This window comes from Ranitomeya imitator, chromosome 2, assembly GCF_032444005.1.
Source record: "Ranitomeya imitator isolate aRanImi1 chromosome 2, aRanImi1.pri, whole genome shotgun sequence".
NCBI classification, from domain to species: domain Eukaryota; kingdom Metazoa; phylum Chordata; class Amphibia; order Anura; family Dendrobatidae; genus Ranitomeya; species Ranitomeya imitator.
The window spans coordinates 772350459-772370631 of record NC_091283.1 but is presented as its reverse complement, the minus strand read 5'-3'; the positions used below and the strand labels follow the sequence as shown (position 1 = coordinate 772370631).

Genomic DNA, 20173 nt, shown 5'->3' with positions numbered 1-20173 from the left:
ATTTATGTTGGATTTATTTATTAAAGGATCAATGATCAATCACAGAAGAAAAGATGGTGGACTAAAATATAAATCAAGAACACACCATTCCTAAATAAGTAAAATAAAAGTAAGATGGCAATATGTAGATTTCTTTGGATTCAAATATTTTCATCATTGCAATTGATGAGAAAGAATAGGTCAGGTTTCTATAAAAGGGGAAAAAAGTAACTTAAAGGATTATCCCCATTGTGGGAGGGTTTTTTTGCTTGGACCCCTAGCGATCTTGAGATCGGGACTCTGGAGCCTCATCCTGTATGGAGAGGAGAGATGCAAACTTTGCAGCGCTCTATTTCTGGCTGTCGCTTAGAGAATGAATATAGAGGAGGTTGAGCATGCGCACATCTGAATTATTCCAAGATGGTGCTCCAGTGGACGTAGGGGATATTGGGTTGTTAGAGTCACTTTTTACTTAAAGGGCTTCTCAGGGACTACTATGTTAATGATCTATACTTTGGTCACCCCCGCAGATCAACTGTTTGTAGGTGGTTGACAGTTGTGAATGGTGCGAAACACGTACACTTGGCCGCTCCTGTGCTTTTCATAAGGAGCGGAGTTGTACAGAGCTGACACAGTTCTGCACAACTATGGGCACAAATAGACACAACTGTAAGTCCACACCAGAGCCCACTTTACCATCTCCCATCGGTCCCTGACCACCTCCACCTTCCTGTGATGTGATCATGGAAAGCAGTTGGGTTGTCAAGTCTGCCTGGGGCTTACTAAAGGCCTCCATTACTGCCATATTTGTCCTCTTGTAGTATTGTATATACTAAACTATTGCAGTATATACAGGTGGGTCATTCCATGGTAACTTACGTTACATTCACAAGCCAAAAACTGGCTGCAGACTGTTCTTTGCAGGCAGGCACAAAAAGGAGTGAATGTATATTATACATTAAACTATTCTCAATAGATTTCAACACAGTTTGATTTTTCAACGATAAAATTTAAATACAAAATAGTGTTATTACTCGGTAACTTACGCTACAAAAAATGAAAGGCAATTGTCCTTCATGAGTCTTCCAAAGTTTCTGTTCTGGTAAACAGGGGTGAAGGACTATTTTTATTGTATTAAAACACCATAGTCCCAGCAACTTTAAAAAATGTATTTTAACCTCTCAAGTTAAAAGCAACAGTTTTTATTTCAAGAAATTAAGGCTACTTTATTCGGATTCCCATGACAGCACTACGAGAGAGGGGATCCGCCCTTCAGGAACAGGAAACCTACAGATACAAAAGGGCGGTACCTCTCCCTATGCATCAGTTGGTTTCCTGTTCCTGGAGGGACAGGATCCTACAGATTTCATCTCGTAAGGAGCCCAGGCCGGCCGGTCGAATCTGGTAGCGGGGGGGTCTCCTACCTCGACCGGTGCGGAGAGTCCTGGAGACGCCACGGTGGTCCAGGCTGGATTGCACGTCAGTGGCGTTGGCAGCAGGGAGCAGGGTCCGGAGGATTCCTTGTCTCCAGAAGCCGGCGTTGGTAAGAGTTCTTTCCCCCCCCCTGGGTCGGGCGGCGGCGGTGGGGTGCGGTGGTGTGGTTGCGGCGTCGGAAGTGGAGCGCCGTCCGGAGCACTGCTGGGCATTCCCGGCGTCCTGCATCGCTCACGGAGCGTTTCCGGCCCTTATTGTCCTCCCCTAGGTAGCGGAAGAATCTGCTTCTACGGCTAGTCTAAAGGAGATGATCCGTATGGAAGTTAAGGAATCCCTGCGGTCTCTGTCCCAGGCGGGAAGTTCAAAACAGAGGGCTTCGGTGATCTCAGATTCTTCGGAGGAAGATAAGGACGAAGGTTCTTATGGCTCAATTCTCTCTTCCTCGTCATCAGAAGATGAATCTGGCCGATTCTGTCTGCCTCTGGACCGGGTGGATAAACTAGTTAAGTCGGTCAGAAATACGATGGGCCTGGAAGAGCCTAAGACTCAGCTTTCCCGTCAGGAGCTAATGTTCAGCGGCTTGGAACACAAGAAACGCAGATCCTTCCCGGTGAATGATAAGATTCAAGACCTGATTCTCCGGGAATGGAAAAAACCGGAGAAGAAAGGTTCTTTGCCACCAGCTTTAAAACGCAGGTATCCCTTTGAGGATGCGGCTGTGGACACCTGGGACAAGGCCCCTAAATTAGATGCTGCAGTGGCAAAGGCATCTAAGAAAGCAGCATTACAGGGACATGGGGTCCCTTAAAGACCCTCTTGACAGGAAGGCGGAGATCTTCCTTAAAGGTACGTGGGAGATGGCAGCCGGATCCCTGAGGCCAGCAGTGGCTGCGACTTGTACAGCCAGATCCCTAATGGTCTGGCTGGAACAATTGGAATCCCAGCTTAAGGAAGGCGCTTCCAGAAGTTCTATTCTAAGTGCGCTTCCAGTGATTCAGGATGCTGCGGCTTTCCTGTCAGACGCGTCGGTGGACTCGGTCAGAATGGCGGCCAGAGCAGCAGGACTCTCCAACGCGGCTCGTAGAGCCTTATGGTTGAAGTGTTGGTCGGGGGATATTCAGTCAAGATCCAAGTTATGCGCTATCCCATGTAAAGGGGAATATCTCTTTGGACCAACCTTGGATGAGCTGCTCGAAAAGGCTGGGGATGATAAGAAGAAATTCCCTAATTTGTCATCAGCTTCTTACCGGCGTCCATTCATCAGGAGGAGATTTGGTCGTGGAAGAAAGCGCGCATCCTCACCCTCTAGAGAGAATTTTAGATGGGAGGATAGACGCAGGAGAGGTACGGGTTACATGTTTCGCCGTTCCTCAAAAGAACGTAAGAAACCAGACCAATGACTAGTGATCCCTGTGGGAGGGAGATTGTCAGCCTTCTCTTCCGCATGGACTAACATCACAAATAGTGTCTGGGTCCGAGGTATTATATCGGAAGGTCTAAAGTTGGAATTTATTCACTGGCCTCGGGATAAGTTTATGCTAACCCCCTTATGTTCCTCCACTATTGAGCAGACGGCCTTAGAGTCAGAGGTTATGACTTTATGCCTTAAAAATGTACTGATTGAGGTTCCGGAGTCAGAGAGAGGAAGAGGATTCTACTCTCCTCTTTTTCTGATTCAAAAACCAGACAAATCATTCAGGACTATTATTAACCTTAAATCCCTTAATGAATACCTGGTTAATACTACCTTTAAAATGGAGTCAATCAGCTCTGCAATAAAGATGTTGTTTAAACACTGCTTCATGGTAGTTGTGGACTTAAAGGATGCATACTATCATGTTCCTATCCACGGAAACTTCCAGAGGTTTCTACGTGTGGCGGTGTCTATGGGAGGTATTGTTCGCCATTTTCAATTTAGAGCCCTTCCCTTCGGCCTCTCAGCATCTCCCCGTGTATTTACTAAAATAGTTGCGGAGGTCATGGCGCACTTACGTGAATCCGATATCCTCATTGTCCCTTATCTGGATGATTTCCTAATAGTTGGGAACTCAGTAGACCATTGCCTTGCTCAGGTTAAAACAGCTATATCTAGGCTAGAGAATCTGGGCTGGATCATAAATTATGATAAATCCCGATTACAACCCCTAAAAACCCAGAGTTTCCTAGGGCTGCTGTTAAATTCCGAGTCCCAACAATGCTGTCTTCCACCTGATAAATTACTTCATATCCAACAACAGGTGTTAAAAGCAATTAATAAACCATCCATGACCCTTAGACAGGCTATGTCTTTGTTAGGTTCCCTAACTTCCTGTATTCCCGCCGTCCGTTGGGCTCAGTTCCACTCCAGGCCTTTACAGTTTGACGTACTGCATTATGATAGAGCCTTACAGGGTTCCTTACAGGGTCAGATGACATTGAGTCCATTGGTTCTTGCATCTCTTAGATGGTGGCTAGAGGAAGACAATCTGTCAGCAGGAGTTCCCTGGGTGACACAGGTGACTCGGGTAATCACAACGGACGCCAGCCCCACGGGGTGGGGGGCACACATGGGTGACGTTGTAGTTCAGGGTCTATGGGACCCCCAAACGTCAGCCTCTTCCAATCAGGAGGAGTTGATGGCAATTGAATTCTCAATTAAGGAACTCCTCGTGTATCTACAGGGTCACCATGTCAAAATCCTCTCCGACAATCAGGTGGCAGTGGCCTACGTGAATCACCAAGGTGGAACACGCTCCGAGTCCCTGATGGAAATAGCAGACCGCCTGCTCCAGATAGCGGAAAACCATTTTCTATCTTTAACAGCAGTACATATAAAAGGGAAGGAAAATATAAGAGCAGACTTTCTGAGTCGAAACACCTTAAGACAAGGAGAATGGTCTCTGAACACAAAAATCTTCAACCAGATTGTCCGCAGGTGGGGTCATCCAGAGGTGGGCTTATTTGCCAACAAGGACAACAGAAAAACAAGAAAATTCTGTTCCTTGAATCCCAGGGAATATCCGCTGGCAGTGGATGCCTTCCTGATCAGATGGGATTTCCGGTTGGCTTATGCGTTCCCCCCTCTAAGCCTGATACCTCTGGTGGTCAGAAAGATAAGGGAGGATCAAGCGAGAATCATACTGATCGCTCCATTCTGGCCCCGAAGGGCTTGGTTTTCCTGGCTCAGAACCATGTCTGTGGAAGACCCCTGAGTACTGCCGGACATTCCGGACTTACTCCATCAAGGTCCGATCAACCATCCACAAGTGAAGGGTCTCCATTTGACGGCATGGTCTTTGAGAGGTCACTGTTAAAAAACAGAGGTTTTTCTCCAAATCTCATTGATACCCTTATGAAGAGTAGGAAACTCATAACAACTAAGATCTACGCTAGAACTTGGAGGAAGTTTTTGGCCTCTTCAAAATTTGACATTGAAGAGGGTATACCAATCAACCAGATTCTAGAATTCCTGCAGAGAGGGCTAGAGCTAAATCTATCCACGAGTACGCTAAAAGTACAAGTCTCAGCCCTAGGGGCCCTATTTTCTTGTAACATTGCGGGCAATTATTGGGTATCAAGGTTCATCAAAGCAGCTAGTAGATCCAGACCTATACACAGGAATAGGTCAATGCCTTGGGATCTCAACCTAGTCCTCTCAGCCTTGACTAAAGAACCGTTTGAGCCTTTACATTCAGCCTCACTTAAATTACTATCCCTCAAAACAGCATTTTTGGTGGCAATTACATCTGCTCGTAGGGTAGGAGACATACAGGCTCTTTCTAGGCTGTCCCCTTATACAGAGTTTCTACAGGACAGAGTAGTCCTCAGACCAGATCCAGCTTATTTACCAAAAGTGGCCTCAGATTTTCACAGATCTCAGGAGATAGTGTTACCGTCATTTCTCCCTAATCCTTCTAATTCCAAAGAGGAGTTACTCCATACATTAGATGTTAGGAGATGTCTATTAGAATATATATCAGTCACTGATGCTTGGAAGAGAGAGGATGCGTTGTTTCTATCCTTCCAAGGTCCCAGGAAAGGTCTTAGAGTTTCAAAGTACACGCTAGCGAAGTGGATTAGGGAGGCTATCTCTCTGGCTTATACTGCAGGTGGAGGTCCAGCTCCGCAGAATCTGAGGGCACATTCCACCCGCGCCATGGCTGCATCCTGGGCTGAAAGATCTGGAGTGTCGATCGACCAGATATATAAGGCAGCTACGTGGTCATCCCCTTCCACCTTTTTCAAGCACTATAGGTTGGACTTGGGGTTCTCTTCTGATCTCACCTTCGGGTTAAGGGTGCTGCAGGCTATAGTCCCTCCCTAAGGTAGTTTACATCTCTGTAATTCTCTCGTAGTGCTGTCATGGGAATCCGAATAAAGCATTAAGCTACTTACTGGTAGCGGCATTTTTCGGAGGCCCATGACAGCACCCTTAGTTCCCTCCCTATTCACGTGGGGGTTGCACTTCCTATAGTATATATAATGAAATAGATAGATTTCACGTGTGGTATATAGTTCAATATGATGGATTATTTTTGTACATAAACTGTATATATTGTATATTTGTGTGCTACTAACCGCGGTAGTCCTCTCAGGCTCTGAAATACAACTGATGCATAGGGAGAGGTACCGCCCTTTTGTATCTGTAGGTTTCCTGTTCCTGAAGGGCGGATCCCCTCTCTCGTAGTGCTGTCATGGGCCTCCGAAAAATGCCGCTACCAGTAAGTAGCTTAATGCTTTCACACTAGTCCGTAGGTACGGGCCGTCGCAAACCGTCGGCCCGACGTACAGTGTGTTAATGTAGCACAACGTGGGCAGCGGATGCAGTTTTACAACGCATCCACTGCCCAGTGTGATAAGCGGGGAGGAGGGGGCGGAGTTTCAGCCTCGCGTGCGTGGTCAAAAATGGCGGACTCTACGCACAAAAAGACGTTACATGGAACTTTTTTTGTGCCGACGGTCCACCAAAGCACGACACATCCGTTGCACGACGGATGCGACGTGTGGCCATGCGTCGCTAATGCAAGTCTATGGAGAAAAAACGCATCCTGTGGGCACATTTGCAGGATGCGATTTTCTCCAAAACAACGCATTGCGACGTACAGCAAACAACGCCAGTGTGAAAGTAGCCATAGATAACTTACGTTACTGCACAGTATAGTAACTTTCGTTACTAATCTGATGGTAACTTACGTTACAATATGTTACCATCCATTGGATTAAACTTATTGTAAGGTAAGTTACCATCATCTTTGTAACGTAAGTTACTATATTGTGTTGTAACGTAAGCTACCATGGAATGACCCAGGTGCTTCTCACAAAATTAAAATATAATAAAATAGATAATTTATTTCAGTTCAATACAAAAAGTGAAACTTATATATTATGTAGAGTCAGTACAAACATTTCTTTCAAAAATAGAGGTGAAAACGCTAGCTGAAAAATAAAAACGGTCTGTGATGGGGAAAGATTAATCAGATTGTTAGAAAATGGTGCAAAAATTAAGTTCACAAATTGGACACAATTTTATATAAATTCTGTCCTGTCCTTTAATAAATATTTCTTAATGTCTGTGCCTCATTTCCATCAGACTCCATTGCGGATTGTTTTATCATTTTTTTTCTCTCGTCTCATGAGCATCATCCACTTCATTTACCATATTTGAACTGTTCTCTATCGACATGATCTCTGATTTAATGAGCGATTATTATAAATGGGATATTTGGTGGTTACGTGAGCACCTCAGTTAATCCAGGGAGTGTCCATTACGGATTGCCTAGAGTTTTTCTGTACAGCTTCATGTTAATTATGAAGGTTAATCTCAGCAAGTGTTCTCTAAATTAGGAAGCGCGGCCTCTGTAGCTGAATGAATAGTGTATTCTTAGGCTACGTTCATATTAGCGTTGCGCCGCCCTGCGTCGGCGATGCAACGCGCGGCGCATGTTAAAACGCGCGCAAAAACGCGCGCGTTTTGCGACGCGTGCGTCGTTTTTGACGAAAATCGGACGCACAGAAAATGCAACTTGTTGCATTTTCTTGCGTCCGACGCTAGCGTCGGAAACGACGCACGTGGCGAAAAACGCCACCCAAAAAACGCACGCGTCCCCTATGTTAAACATAGGGGCGCGTCGCCGCTGCGTCGCCGACGCAACAGCGGCGCAACGCTAATGTGAACGTAGCCTTATGTAATTCTGCCCAGCAAACTAGAGGCCCAATTCATCAAGACTGGTATTGTTCACGCTGGTCATGATGAGGAGTGAGGAGATGGGCTGGAATCAGACAGTACTGATTCGTGAAGACACTTAAGCTTTTGTAGGAGTTGGGCAAAAATGGCGTGAAAACATCAAAAGCCGCATCATTTTAGCACAGCCACAAGTTGCTCCAAAATTATGCGACTTTGTCAAAGATTTTTACTCCAGCACACTGATGTAAAAGTTTTGATGTATTTTGCCCTTTGTGTCTAGAGATTTCTCTGGACCAATGCAGAATATATTTAGGGGGCTGTCCAGTCTAAGAAGAAGAGTCTGCAGTCACCCTGTTGTTCGCACACTTTCACAATTCCCCGTATGCCCCATGCAGGTGACTATTTCCGACGTTGTGGTCATGTGCCACATCTGCTAGGCCGGAAAGGCGACAGTGTGCCAATTCAAGCTTTGTGCCAAATTTATTATGCGTTTTAAGCACTTTTTTCTTTTCTTTATACATGTGGTCTGGTTGGCAAGAAGGCAGAGAAAGGGGTGTAGCCAAATGCGCTATCCTCTGCTCCAAACTTCTGCCACAGTTTGTCCAACATTTCATGTAATTTTGTGGATTAAATTAAGCAAACTAACAAGTGCCATAAACTTAAGGTGCTTTTATATTGGCCAATAATTATCAAGTGGTTTTTTTGGGAGTGCGTTTTCCAGTAATCTTCTAAAACTTGTCCAACGAACAAACAAAACTCCTGCTCGTCTGCTGAAATGATCAGAGCAGAGTTAAAAATCAAATCATTGCAGCACAGAATCTTAAGCAAGTACCGTAGGTGCTGCCGAGAACAGTGACCGTGTCTGGGCAGAATGATACGTTAACAATTGTTCAGTGCATCTGAAAGACCTCTGCCTAAACAGGCTATTAAGTAACTGCTGATCAGCTTCAGTGGAGGCATTTGAGGTCCTTTCTAGCCATGGGATGTCCAATGTAAAGGAACCTTTAGACTATATATGGTCTTATATATAGAAGGTGGGGAGGGAGAGAAATTGAGATTTTTTTTTTCTGCCTCCCCAGTCCTCCTGTTAAGCTCTTGCAGAAAAATACTCGAGTCTCCCATTGACTTCCATTATACTCTGTACCCAAGTCGAGCCTGACCGGGCGTCCGAACTGCTCGACTCTAGTGCCGAACATTTCAGTGCTCTGTCATCACTAATCAGCACCTTGGGGGCTATACAGACCTTTCTCGTTAACCACAACTGATCTGTCTGATTTCGAGAGGTTGTTCTCCCATCCACTGGATTCACTTAAAGTTGACCTGTAATATATATTTTTTAGTACTACATTCATTCTAACTATTAACTAGGCTTCATCATGTGCACTCATGCTCCCATTTGTTTGTCCAGGTACATTGTATTGCCATTCTCTATGGATGTTTTCAGGCTTCATCTGTCTGATTCTATACATCCTGTCCTATTTTGAGTATCCATTTGGCCCATTATCTTCCTTGTAGTCTCTCCTTGTGTTTCTCACTTGTATTCATCCTTCAATCACATATTGCTTCATATTAGAAAATATATGTGTAATGTAAGTGCTGGTAAGTAATATCTCTTGGGAAATGCTGAAAAATAAATCACACATTCAACTTTGTCAGCAGAATCAAGTTTTTATTAGTTGTACCAATAATGTTTTGCCAAATTGCAGCATTATGTAAATTGATCATAGTCATAAATTTAGATACACAGTCATAAAACTCACAAATATTAGAGGCCTCACACCCACAAATAGAAAAGAAAAGATTACTCTGAAATAAACTATAATAATCAATGGCAAGGAAAATTAAAATAATTGAAAAATAAATAGAGAATGCATAAATTCGGGTTCCATCTTATGGAAATTCTGCTGTCCAGCAGAAGTGGTCGGTCTCCAAGGTAGACAGCAGTGTGAATTGGTCACCTGGGCGAGACACTGTAAACAAAACATACATAAAATGTTGAACTTTTGTAGTTTGCTCGTAAAATAATCATGTCATCGGGACGGCGCTGCATTCACTTACCTCAGCATCTTTCACCACTGCCCCCCCGAAAGCATCCCAAATCAATTGCAGTGAAAGAAGTAGGGATAAAAGCTTCAGTCATCATCCTGAGACGGATGATCAGAGGGCAGCTGCGAAACAAGCAGAAGTGACCACAGTGCCACCCCCTAATGGCGAACCATTTCAGGGTGGTGAGAGAAGCTGTAAGGCAGCGCTGCAGTCTCTTCTCTCTGCTTCTTTAACTGTAGTTGATTTGGTATTTCATCGGGGGCGGCTGTGAACCAAGCAGGAGAAATGACTGCAGCACCGCCTCCTAATGACGATCCACTTCAGGGTGGCCACAAAAGCCGTGGGCAGCGCTCCAGCCACTTCTCTTTGCTTTTATCATTGCAATTCATATCAGATGTCACAAGTGGGCTGTGGTGAAGAAAAGCTGTGGTAACTGAGCGCATCACTGCCCTCTGAAGACGTCCTGATTATTTTCAATTAAACCAGGACGTTTTTAAGGGGTGGCGATGTGTTTCGTTGCTACACCTTTTTTTCACTACCGCCCCTGGTGATGTCTCAAATCATTTGCAGTGAAAAATCAGTGAGAAGTGGCAGGAGCGCTGCCCACGACTTTTGTGGCCACCCTGAAATGGATTGTCATTAGGAGGCGATGCTGCAGTCATTTCCCCTGCTTGTTTCACAGCCGCCCCTGATGAAAAGCCTTATCAATTACAGTGAAAGAAGCAGAGAAGAGACTGCAGCGCTGCCTTAGGCTACTTTCACACTAGCGTCGTTCGACGCACGTCACAATGCGTCGTTTTGAAGAAAAAACGCATCCTGCAAAGTTGCCTGCATGATGCATTTTTTCTCCATAGACTTTCAGTAGCGACGCATTGCGACACGTTGCATCCGTTGTGCGACGGATGCAACGTGTTTTTGCAGTCCCGTTGGGACAAAAAAGTTGCTTGCAACGTTTTTTTTTGTCCGTCGGGTCTGCTTTTTCCGACCGCACATGCGCGTCCGGAACTCCGCCCCCTCCTCCTGTGACCTTGCAATGGGGCAGCGGATGCGTTGTAAAACTGCATCCGCTGCCCCAGTTGTGCTTTTACTTCACAGCATGCATCGGCCCGACGCACTGCGACGGGCCCTTACCGACGCTGGTGTGAAAGTAGCCTTACAGCTTTTCTCACCACCCCAAAATGGATCGCCATTAGGGGGTGGCACTGTGGTCACTTCTGCTTGTTTCTGATGACTATCTGTCTCAGGGTGGTCTATAAAGGCACGGATGATTGACCTCGTGGAGACCAAAACATCCAACACCGTGTTTCTCAACGCAGGCAGTGAATAGCCAGGCCTTTCCCCGGGAAGGAACAACCAAGGGAAGAGAAACACGTGATGGTGTCTTTGCATATTTGGCATTTGCATATTTGGGGGCAGTGTTCTGGATCACTGCGTTGAGAAACACGTGATGGTGTCTCCGCGGTGTTGGATGTTTTGGTCTCTACGAGGTCAATCATCCGTGCCTTTATAGACTTTCTACTAGGCACTGCTCCTGATAGCCAGTTTCCTACTCCACACTGATGAGGGGCAAAAACCCCGAAACAGCTGTCTGTGGATGGATACCATGCTTGGCATAGGTGGTTTTCCTTTATTGGAGGTTTTCCTTTATTGGATGCTGCCCTTCCCTTGGTTGTTCCTTCCCGGGGAAAGGCCTGGCTATTCACTGCCTGCGTTGAGAAACACGTGATGGTGTCTCCGCAGCTCCTCTACTTGTCTCAGGGTGGTGACAGAAGTTGTGGGGCAGCGCTACGCTCTTTCATCTCTACTTCTTTCGCTTCAGTTGATTTGGAATGTCTTAAGGAAAGGGCGGTAGTGAATGATGCTCTGGGAAGTGAATGCAGCACCGTCCCCTGATGACATCATGATTATTTTCTAATAAAGCAAATTACAAAAGTGGTTAGCTTTCAAAAATAGATATTTATAAAGAACATTTTATGTATCGGACATTTCTTTAAGAACAGCTGCAAAGTTTTTAAAGGAAATATGACTGATGTGCCATTTGAGATTCCCTAGGGAATGCTGGAACACAAAGCGAATGTCACCAGGAAGAAAAGTAAGAAAAATACAGTGATTAGCTGTATACTGAGAACAGTAAAGCACTTTCAAATAAAGCAAAGTACAAACAGTACAAAGGGTTTAAAGGGAACCTGTCACCCCGAAAATCGCGGGCGAGGTAAGCCCACTGGCATCAGGGGCTTATCTGCAGCATTCTGTAATGCTGTAGATAAGCCCCCGATGTTACCTGAAAAAGGAGAAAAAGACGTTATATTATACTCACCCAGGGGCGGTCCTGCTGCTGGTCAGGTCAGATGGGCGTCTCCGATCCGCTGCTGCGCCTCCCATCTTCATTACAAGACGTCCTCTTCTGATCTTCAGCCACGGCTCCGGCACAGGCGTACTTTGCTCTGCCCTGTTGAGGGCAGACAAAGTACTGCAGTGCGCAGGCGCCGAGCCTCTGACCTTTCCGGCGCCTGCGCACTGCAGTACTTTGTCTGCCCTCAACAGGGCAGAGCAAAGTGCGCCGGAGCCGTGGCTGAAGATCAGAAGAGGACGTCTTGTAATGAAGATGGGAGGCGCCGCAGCGGACCGGAGACACCCATCCGACCTGACCAGCAGCGGGCCCGCCCCTGGGTAAGTATAATCTAACGTCTTTTTCTCCTTTTTCAGGTAACATCGGGGGCTTATCTACAGCATTACAGAATGCTGCAGATAAGCCCCTGATGCCGGTGGGCTTACCTCACCCGCGATTTTCGGGGTGACAGGTTCCCTTTAAAGATAGATGCTCATACAGGACATTTGATGTATCAGACCACCCCTTTAAGATATTAACAAACAGTAAATTGTAAAAGTATTTTTCAAGTGCAACAATTATCTCTGAAGATAGGAATAATCCCTGAATACAAAAAATTATTATAGTAATTAACAAAAAAGCGTGAGACGTATTTCTTTACTTCCATTCCTACTGGACAATAATCTGGTAAGAAAACCTACCAAAATACTTAATTCTGTACATTATATATACGGGTTGTCCCAGCTTAGAAAATGCTCACTTATTCCCTTACTAATTGTTGGGGTCCTACCGCAGGAGCCCCCATGCACCCTAATAGGAATGGGGCGATGGATATGCGCCACCTCTCTTTTCATTGCCCCTGGGACTCTCCGCGATAGCTGAGCACAGCAGACCCCTAGGTGATGATTGGAGGACCAGCCTGAACTTGCTTAGGTGGAACAAAACAAAGAGGACCTGGTGGCTATCCTGACTGGTCTGGTTTTGGAATGACTTGAATTTTTCCATGAAAATACAATTTTGTTTTATGCATTTTTTTTGTTACCTCGGTATAAATGATATGGGAAATGTGATTATTTGATAAAAAATAAAATACATAGTCTGAGAAATGACCTCTTTAATGGTGCAACCTACTTAATGGGGAAAGGCTAAGACGCCAGAAGGTCTGTGAGATAAACTTCAGAGCTGACCTTTATCCTGGAACATGTGAAGATTTCCCAAAGAGATAAGAAAGGCAATTTTCTTTATCGCCTCTCATTGGGGGACACAGGAACCATGGGTGTATGCTGCTGCCACTAGGAGGCTGACACTATGCAATAAAAAAGTTAGCTCCTCCTCTGCAGTGTACACCCCACCGACTGGCATTATACTCTTCAGTTTAGCTTAGTGTCAGTAGGAGGTGGACACGGGTCTTTCATTAGACCCTTATCTACCTCAATGTGCGTCGTTTTCTTTACAGGTTTCCTTGCAGGGATACAGGGTGAGCAGTCACATCTGTAGTCCCACAATACGGACTATGAGTACGGCGTGTACTGCCACCCCATATCCTCATAGATCCCTCTCCAGGACCAAGATCCTAGCACACAAGCGTGCTCAGAAGTCCGGTCCTGGTTCCGTCCCCCACCCACTCGTCCACCAGAGCCTGTCGGTCAGCGGAGACGAGGACGTCCATTAGCCCCTGGACGTCTCACCCCCTTTTAAGGTTAGTACCGACGTGGGATGTTTTTAGGTGAGTATTCTCCCCCTTCCCATCCCAGATCTTTGATAGGGGGGTTCTTGTTTGGGGCTCCCTGTCGACCGCTTTCCCGGCCATCGTCTGTATCTTCCATGATGGCGCGGCCGGTATTCCTTCTTTCTCAGTGCCCCTTTGACCACTTTCTCGGAGCTACAGACCGGCGCTGCAGTTTTTCTTCTCTGGGCACATCCTCAGCGGGGCAGCCCTGCAGGCGGTTGCGCCGCTTCTCGCTGCGGCGCATTGTGCTGGCGCCGCAGGAGGTTGTTATCTGCGGCCCCTTCTGCGACGCAGCCCTGCAGGCGGTCGCGCCGCTTCTCGCTGCGGCGCATCGCCCTGGCGCCGCAGGAGGGTGTTTTTCTGCGGCGTCCTTCAGCGGCGCAGCCTAGCAGGCCGCGGCTCAGCCTTCCTCTCGCCGCATTGTTCCGGCGTGCTATTTCGGCGCCGCGGCTTCTTTTCTCGGCCACCGGTGCCTAATTTAGGCCCCGGCTTCTGCCGGGGCCTACTTCCGGTTTTTTGGCCTCTCCATTTCCGCTCCTGCAGGTGGGCTTTTTCCCGCCCGACATTCTGCGCCCTGCCCACCGGCGCCTCTGCGTCTGGCTCCACCCCCCTTCCTCGTGGGTCTTTCGGCCGGTCTGCACCGCTTCTCAATCCTGGCCAGAGCAGCAGCAGCCTCGCAGTGCCTCACACAGCGCGCCACGCTCCTTCACTCGTCTTCTGTGGCTCAGCATCGCAGAATCAGCTCCTCAGGGAAGTTCTCCACGAGGACAAGTGGGACATCTTCCAGGACCGGGTCCGTGAGTAGCTGCACTGCAGACTGACACCCTTCTCTGCCCCTCTGTCCCCTAACCCACTGGCATCTTCAGGGATCTCTCAAAATGTCTTCTAAAGGGGGCCGCTCTCGCCCCCCTACTTCTTCATCTTCTGCCTTAGTCACGTACTTTGCATGTTCGTCCTGTAACAGCAAACTTCCCTCAGGTCAGTCCTCCCCGCTGTGTCAGTCCTGCAGCAACCCGATTGTTCCCACTGCCCAGGATTCCCCGGCTGTTCCGCCCGAGAGTGATCCCCCCATCCCAGGCTGGGCCGCCTCTCTGTCCCAATCGGTGGCCGATTTAACACGGGTATCTCAAACCTTGGTGTCCGCGCTGGATCGGTTACCCCTGCAGACCCCTGCCGTGGCCAGCGGGTCGCAGGAACCGCCACCCGAGACCTCCTTGCCAAGCTACAAAAGGTCCAGACAGGAACGTCGGTCTGAGTCCTCTTCGCGTTCCATCTCGCCGCCCGGCCCTCCCCCGCGGTTGGTGTCGCACCGATCCTCCTCCCATGAGTCAGGCGAGGCTTTATCTGATGCGCCCTCAGAGCAGATTTCGGAGCTGGATCCTAGCCAAATCGCCACCATGAGTGAGTCGGTCCAGAACCTCATTCGGGCTATAAACCAAGCCTGTGGCATTAAGGATCCCTCTACGGAACCCGCAGATCAGGCGGTTTCGTTTAGACGGGCCAAACCACCTTCAAAATTTTTCGCTCCTCATCCTGAATTCGAGGAAATCTTGGCCAGAGAGAGAGAGAATCCGACCAGACGTTTTCAGAGGGGAAAACGCCTGGGGGTGTTATATCCTTTTTCACCAGAACTTACCGCCAATTGGACGGTCTCCCCCTCGGTGGATCCCCCTGTTTCCAGGCTGTCCACCAACACGGTGCTTCCACTGTCCGGCTCCCTGAAGGATTCTAACGACAGAGTTATAGAATCCTTCGCGAAATCTGCCTTTGAAGCGGCTTCAGCAGCGCTATGTCCAGCTTTTGCTTCCACTTGGGCTTCAAAATCCATCTCAAAATGGGCCAAGGATCTACGGCGAGGTATCCTGGACGGGGCTCCTCCCGCGCAATTAGCGGAACTTGCCAACCAGATTTCCCACGCTGGTGAATACCTGGTTTCCGCCTCCCTGGATGTCGCGTCTTGTGCGGCTCAGGCTTCCAGCAATGCCGTTGCCATCCGCCGGACCGTTTGGCTCAAGGCCTGGCAGGCGGACTTGTCCTCCAAAAAGTCCCTCACTAGTCTGCCCTTCCAGGGCTCTCGTCTCTTTGGTTCCCAGCTGGACCAGATCATTAAGGACGCCACTGGGGGCACAAGTTCCCTTCTCCCCCAGGCTAAACCTCGTCGCCCTCCTTCTAGACGGCAGTTTCGCTCGTTTCGGCCTTTTCGTCGCTTCGCTGCATCAAACTCTTTTTCCCAGCAGCAACAGAGGCCACAGGCACGTCAAGAGAAGAAGGCGGTGTCCTTCAGGCCCACTCCGTCCTAGCGTTCTCGCTATTCCCAGGGTAGATCGTCCAGGCCCAGGACTGGAAGATCCACTTCCGCATGACTCTCGGCAAGACTCCAGCCCAACTACCAGGTTGGGGGGCCGTCTTCTCCGTTTCAGGGACGTCTGGATTTCCGCAGTAGAGGATGCATGGGTCAGGGAAGTTGTATCCTCGGGATACAAAATAGAGTTCGCCTCCCGACCCAGAGATCGTTTCTTCCAATCTCGTCCTCCAAAAGATTCCGCTCTGGTTCCGGGCTTCTTCGCAGCCATCGCTTCTCTGCTCAGATCCGGGGTAATCGTTCCCGTCCCAGAAAAGGAACGGCACACGGGTTTCTACTCGAACCTCTTTGTGGTACCGAAAAAAGACGGCAAGGTTCGTCCCATTCTGGACCTCAAATTGCTGAACAGGAGGGTTCGCCTGAGACACTTCAGGATGGAATCCCTTCGTTCAGTAATTGCTTCCATGGAGGCTCAGGAATTTCTATGCTCTATAGATATCCAGGACGCCTACCTACATGTTCCAATATTTCCCGGACATCACCGTTTCCTGCGCTTCGCAGTGCAACAAGATCATTTTCCGTTCGTCGCCCTGCCGTTCGGTCTCGCAACCGCGCCAAGGGTGTTCACGAAAATCATGGCGGCGCTGATGGCCATTTTGAGAGTCAGAGGCTTGGTCCTGTTTCCATACCTCGACGACATCCTCATCAAGGCTCCGTCCTTTGCTCAGGCCCACGAAAGCTTGTCCATTGTTCTCGACACCTTATCCCGTTTCGGATGGCTGGTCAACCGGAAGAAGTCCTGCCTTATTCCTTCTCAGCGCATCATCTTTCTGGGCATGCTCTTCGACACTCGTCAGTCCAGAGTCTTCCTTCCCAAGGACAAGAGATCCACCCTTTATCGGGACATACTCTTGCTCCAGGGTCCTCGGCCTCCCTCCCTCAGATCGGCCATGAAGGTTCTGGGGAGGATGGTAGCTACCTTGGAAGCGATTCCCTTCGCCCAATTCCATTCTCGACCCCTTCAGCAAGCCATTCTGTCTCAGTGGGCCAGATTGGTCTTCTCCCTGGATCGGCCGATCAGACTCCCCTCTCGGGTCAAGCGGTCTCTCAACTGGTGGCTGACTTCTCCTCTCATCTCCCAGGGCAGGTCCTTCCTTCCGGTTCACTGGCAGGTGGTGACAACGGATGCCAGCCTGATCGGCTTGGGTGCGGTTTTTCTCCACCTGACGGTTCAGGGCCGTTGGTCGCCGCAGGAGTCTGCTCTGCCGATCAACGTCCTCGAAATTCGGGCCATCTTTCTGTCCCTCCGCCATTGGGAAAGGATCCTCAGGGGCCTTCCAGTCCGGATCCAGACGGACAACGCCACGGCTGTGGCATATGTCAACCATCAGGGGGGGACTCGGAGCTCCTTGGCCCTTGCCGAGGTATCCAAGATCCTCCTTTGGGCAGAGGCAACGGTTCCGGTGATATCCGCGGTGCATATCCCCGGCGTGGAAAACTGGGCCGCCGACTTCCTCAGCCGCGAGGGTCTCGCGGCAGGGGAATGGTCCCTGCATCCGGAGGTCTTCCATCAGATTTGTCTTCGATGGGGAGCTCCGGATGTGGATCTCACGGCGTCTCGAATCAACAGGAAGGTTCCGCAATTCGTCTCCAGGTCACGCGATCCTCTCGCAGTGGGCGTCGGTGCTCTGGCCATTCCTTGGTCACAGTTCAAGCTGCCCTACCTGTTCCCACCCCTTCCATTACTGCCCAAACTGTTGAAGAAGATCAAAGCGGAAGGGGTGCCGGTCATCCTGATCGCCCCGGATTGGCCCAGGAGAGCTTGGTTTGCGGAGCTCGTCAACCTTCTCGCGGACGCTCCCTGGCACCTTCCAGACAGGCCCGATCTGCTGTCCCAGGGTCCGATCTGCCACCCGAATTCTCGGTCGCTCAGTTTAACGGCGTGGCTGAGACCGCGGTTCTAAGAGCGTCCGGCCTTTCGGACCGGGTAATTCACGCCATGATTCAGGCTCGGAAGCCTTCGTCTTCCAGGATCTACTACCGCACCTGGAAGGCCTACTTCCGTTGGTGCGAGTCCAACCGCGTTCCGCCTATGGTTTTTTCCCTGCCTTCTCTTTTGGCCTTCCTTCAGGCAGGGCTGGATTCGGGCCTGGCTCTTAGTTCCCTGAAGGGCCAGGTCTCTGCGCTTTCCATCCTCTTTCAGAAGTCCTTGGCCTCTCGGCCACAGGTTAAGACCTTCTTTCAGGGGGTAGCCCACGCCGTCCCGCCGTACAGGGCCCCTGTGGAGGCATGGGACCTAAACCTAGTACTGGACGTTTTGAAGGTTTCTCCCTTTGAGCCTCTTAGGGAGATTCCTCTATCAGTTTTATCTTGGAAGGTGGCCTTTCTGGTGGCCATCACGTCCATTCGCCGCGTTTCCGAGCTGGCGGCACTGTCTTGCCGCCCCCCGTTTTTGGTCATTCACCAGGACAAGGTGGTTTTCCGACCCCCACCTTCTTTTCTTCCTAAGATGGTTTCCACCTTCCACCTCAACGAGGACATCGTTCTACCTTCCTTTTTTCCAGCTCCGACTCTGGATCGATCGTTGAACAAGCTAGACCTCGTCAGGGCAGTGAGGATTTATCTGGATAGAACATCCTCTTTCCGGAAGACGGATTCTTTTTTCGTCATTCCTGATGGCACGCGCAGAGGCCAGCCGGCTTCTAAAGTGACTATTGCTCGATGGATCAGAATGGCAATTTTGGAGGCTTACCGGGTCAAGAACAGAGTGCCCCCTCCTGGGATTAAGGCTCACTCTACCCGGGCAGTCGGCGCCTCCTGGGCGGTGCACCACAGGGCTTCCGCCCTACAGCTTTGCAAAGCGGCAACTTGGTCTTCCATCCACACGTTCGCCAAATTTTACAAGGTCCATACCTATGCATCGGCGGACGCCAGCCTAGGCAGAAGGATCCTGCAGGCGGCAGTGGTGAGTCCTCTGACCTGATGGAAGTCTGTTTTTTCCCGCCCTTGGGACTGCTTTGGGACGTCCCATGGTTCCTGTGTCCCCCAATGAGAGGCGATAAAGAAAACAGGATTTTTGGTTGCTTACCGTAAAATCTGTTTCTTGAAGCCTCCATTGGGGGACACAGCTCCCTCCCAATGTTTTCTGTTGTTATCTGTTCTATGACTGTTCTCACGTTACAGTTCTCAAGTTTGTGGTTATGGTTTTTCAACCTTGTTTCATTATCTCCTACTGCTTTCTCACTAACTGAAGAGTATAATGCCAGTCGGTGGGGTGTACACTGCAGAGGAGGAGCTAACTTTTTTATTTGCATAGTGTCAGCCTCCTAGTGGCAGCAGCATACACCCATGGTTCCTGTGTCCCCCAATGGAGGCTTCAAGAAACAGATTTTACGGTAAGTAACCAAAAATCCTGTTTTTCAGTTCACAAAAAATGCGTAGATGTTTGCTAGAATATCAGTGATTTCCTCCATGGGAGGTGCTGGCATATTTGATAGGCACAGTTCTATACGATGATGCCACAACCTTCCATAATAAATATTTTGATAAGTTTGATATTTTCCTGCATGAGAGAGCTCAATTTCCAATGCTTTCCTTTCGGAAATGGTGGACTAGCCATCGATACCGCACTGCATCATGTACAGAAGACCATCTGGGGGTAGAGCGTGGAGACTCCTAATGGCTTCTGTATCAATCGCTATCAAGTGGTTCTTTTTACTCCTTGAATTATTGAAACTCTAAAAAATATACTGTCTGGCAAAAAGCTTGTAATAAACTTTATTTCTGTTTCTTTTTTGATAAGGACACTGTAAAAAGTGAAAATAGGAAAAATACAAGAACTAATAAAATGACCGCCTCATGCTTGGCAAGTCCTGCAGCAACCATCTATAGCTCCAAGGTCCGTATCTCTAGACTTGTTCTTTTTCTCTGACTATACCATAGTAACAGATGAACTTGGTATTTTTGCTATATATCTCTGTTATATGGTCATCTGTTTTCTCAGATCAATTCTTATAAATAATTTGGTAGCTTTATTTGCCTGGGTGTTTGGTAGCATTAATCATTGATTAGTTCTGTATTTGTGATGGTTTCTAAAGGGAAGATATATGCTGGTTTCTGCTTTGTAATCTTATCGCTGAATGATGTGGGAGCAGGGACTCTGATTCCGGCAATGTATCACTCACTGGGCTG

The 20173-nt window shown here is 48.5% G+C and overlaps 1 protein-coding gene across 1 annotated transcript in view; it reads left to right on the top strand.

Moving 5' to 3' along the window:
* KIF20B (kinesin family member 20B) overlaps positions 1-20173 on the top strand; it is a 195013-nt gene that overhangs the window by 163756 nt on the left and 11084 nt on the right. Inside the window, exon 31 of the mRNA XM_069753484.1 lies at positions 19785-19880. Coding sequence (XP_069609585.1) covers positions 19785-19880 — 96 coding nt within the window. The remainder of the gene's footprint in view (positions 1-19784; positions 19881-20173) is intronic.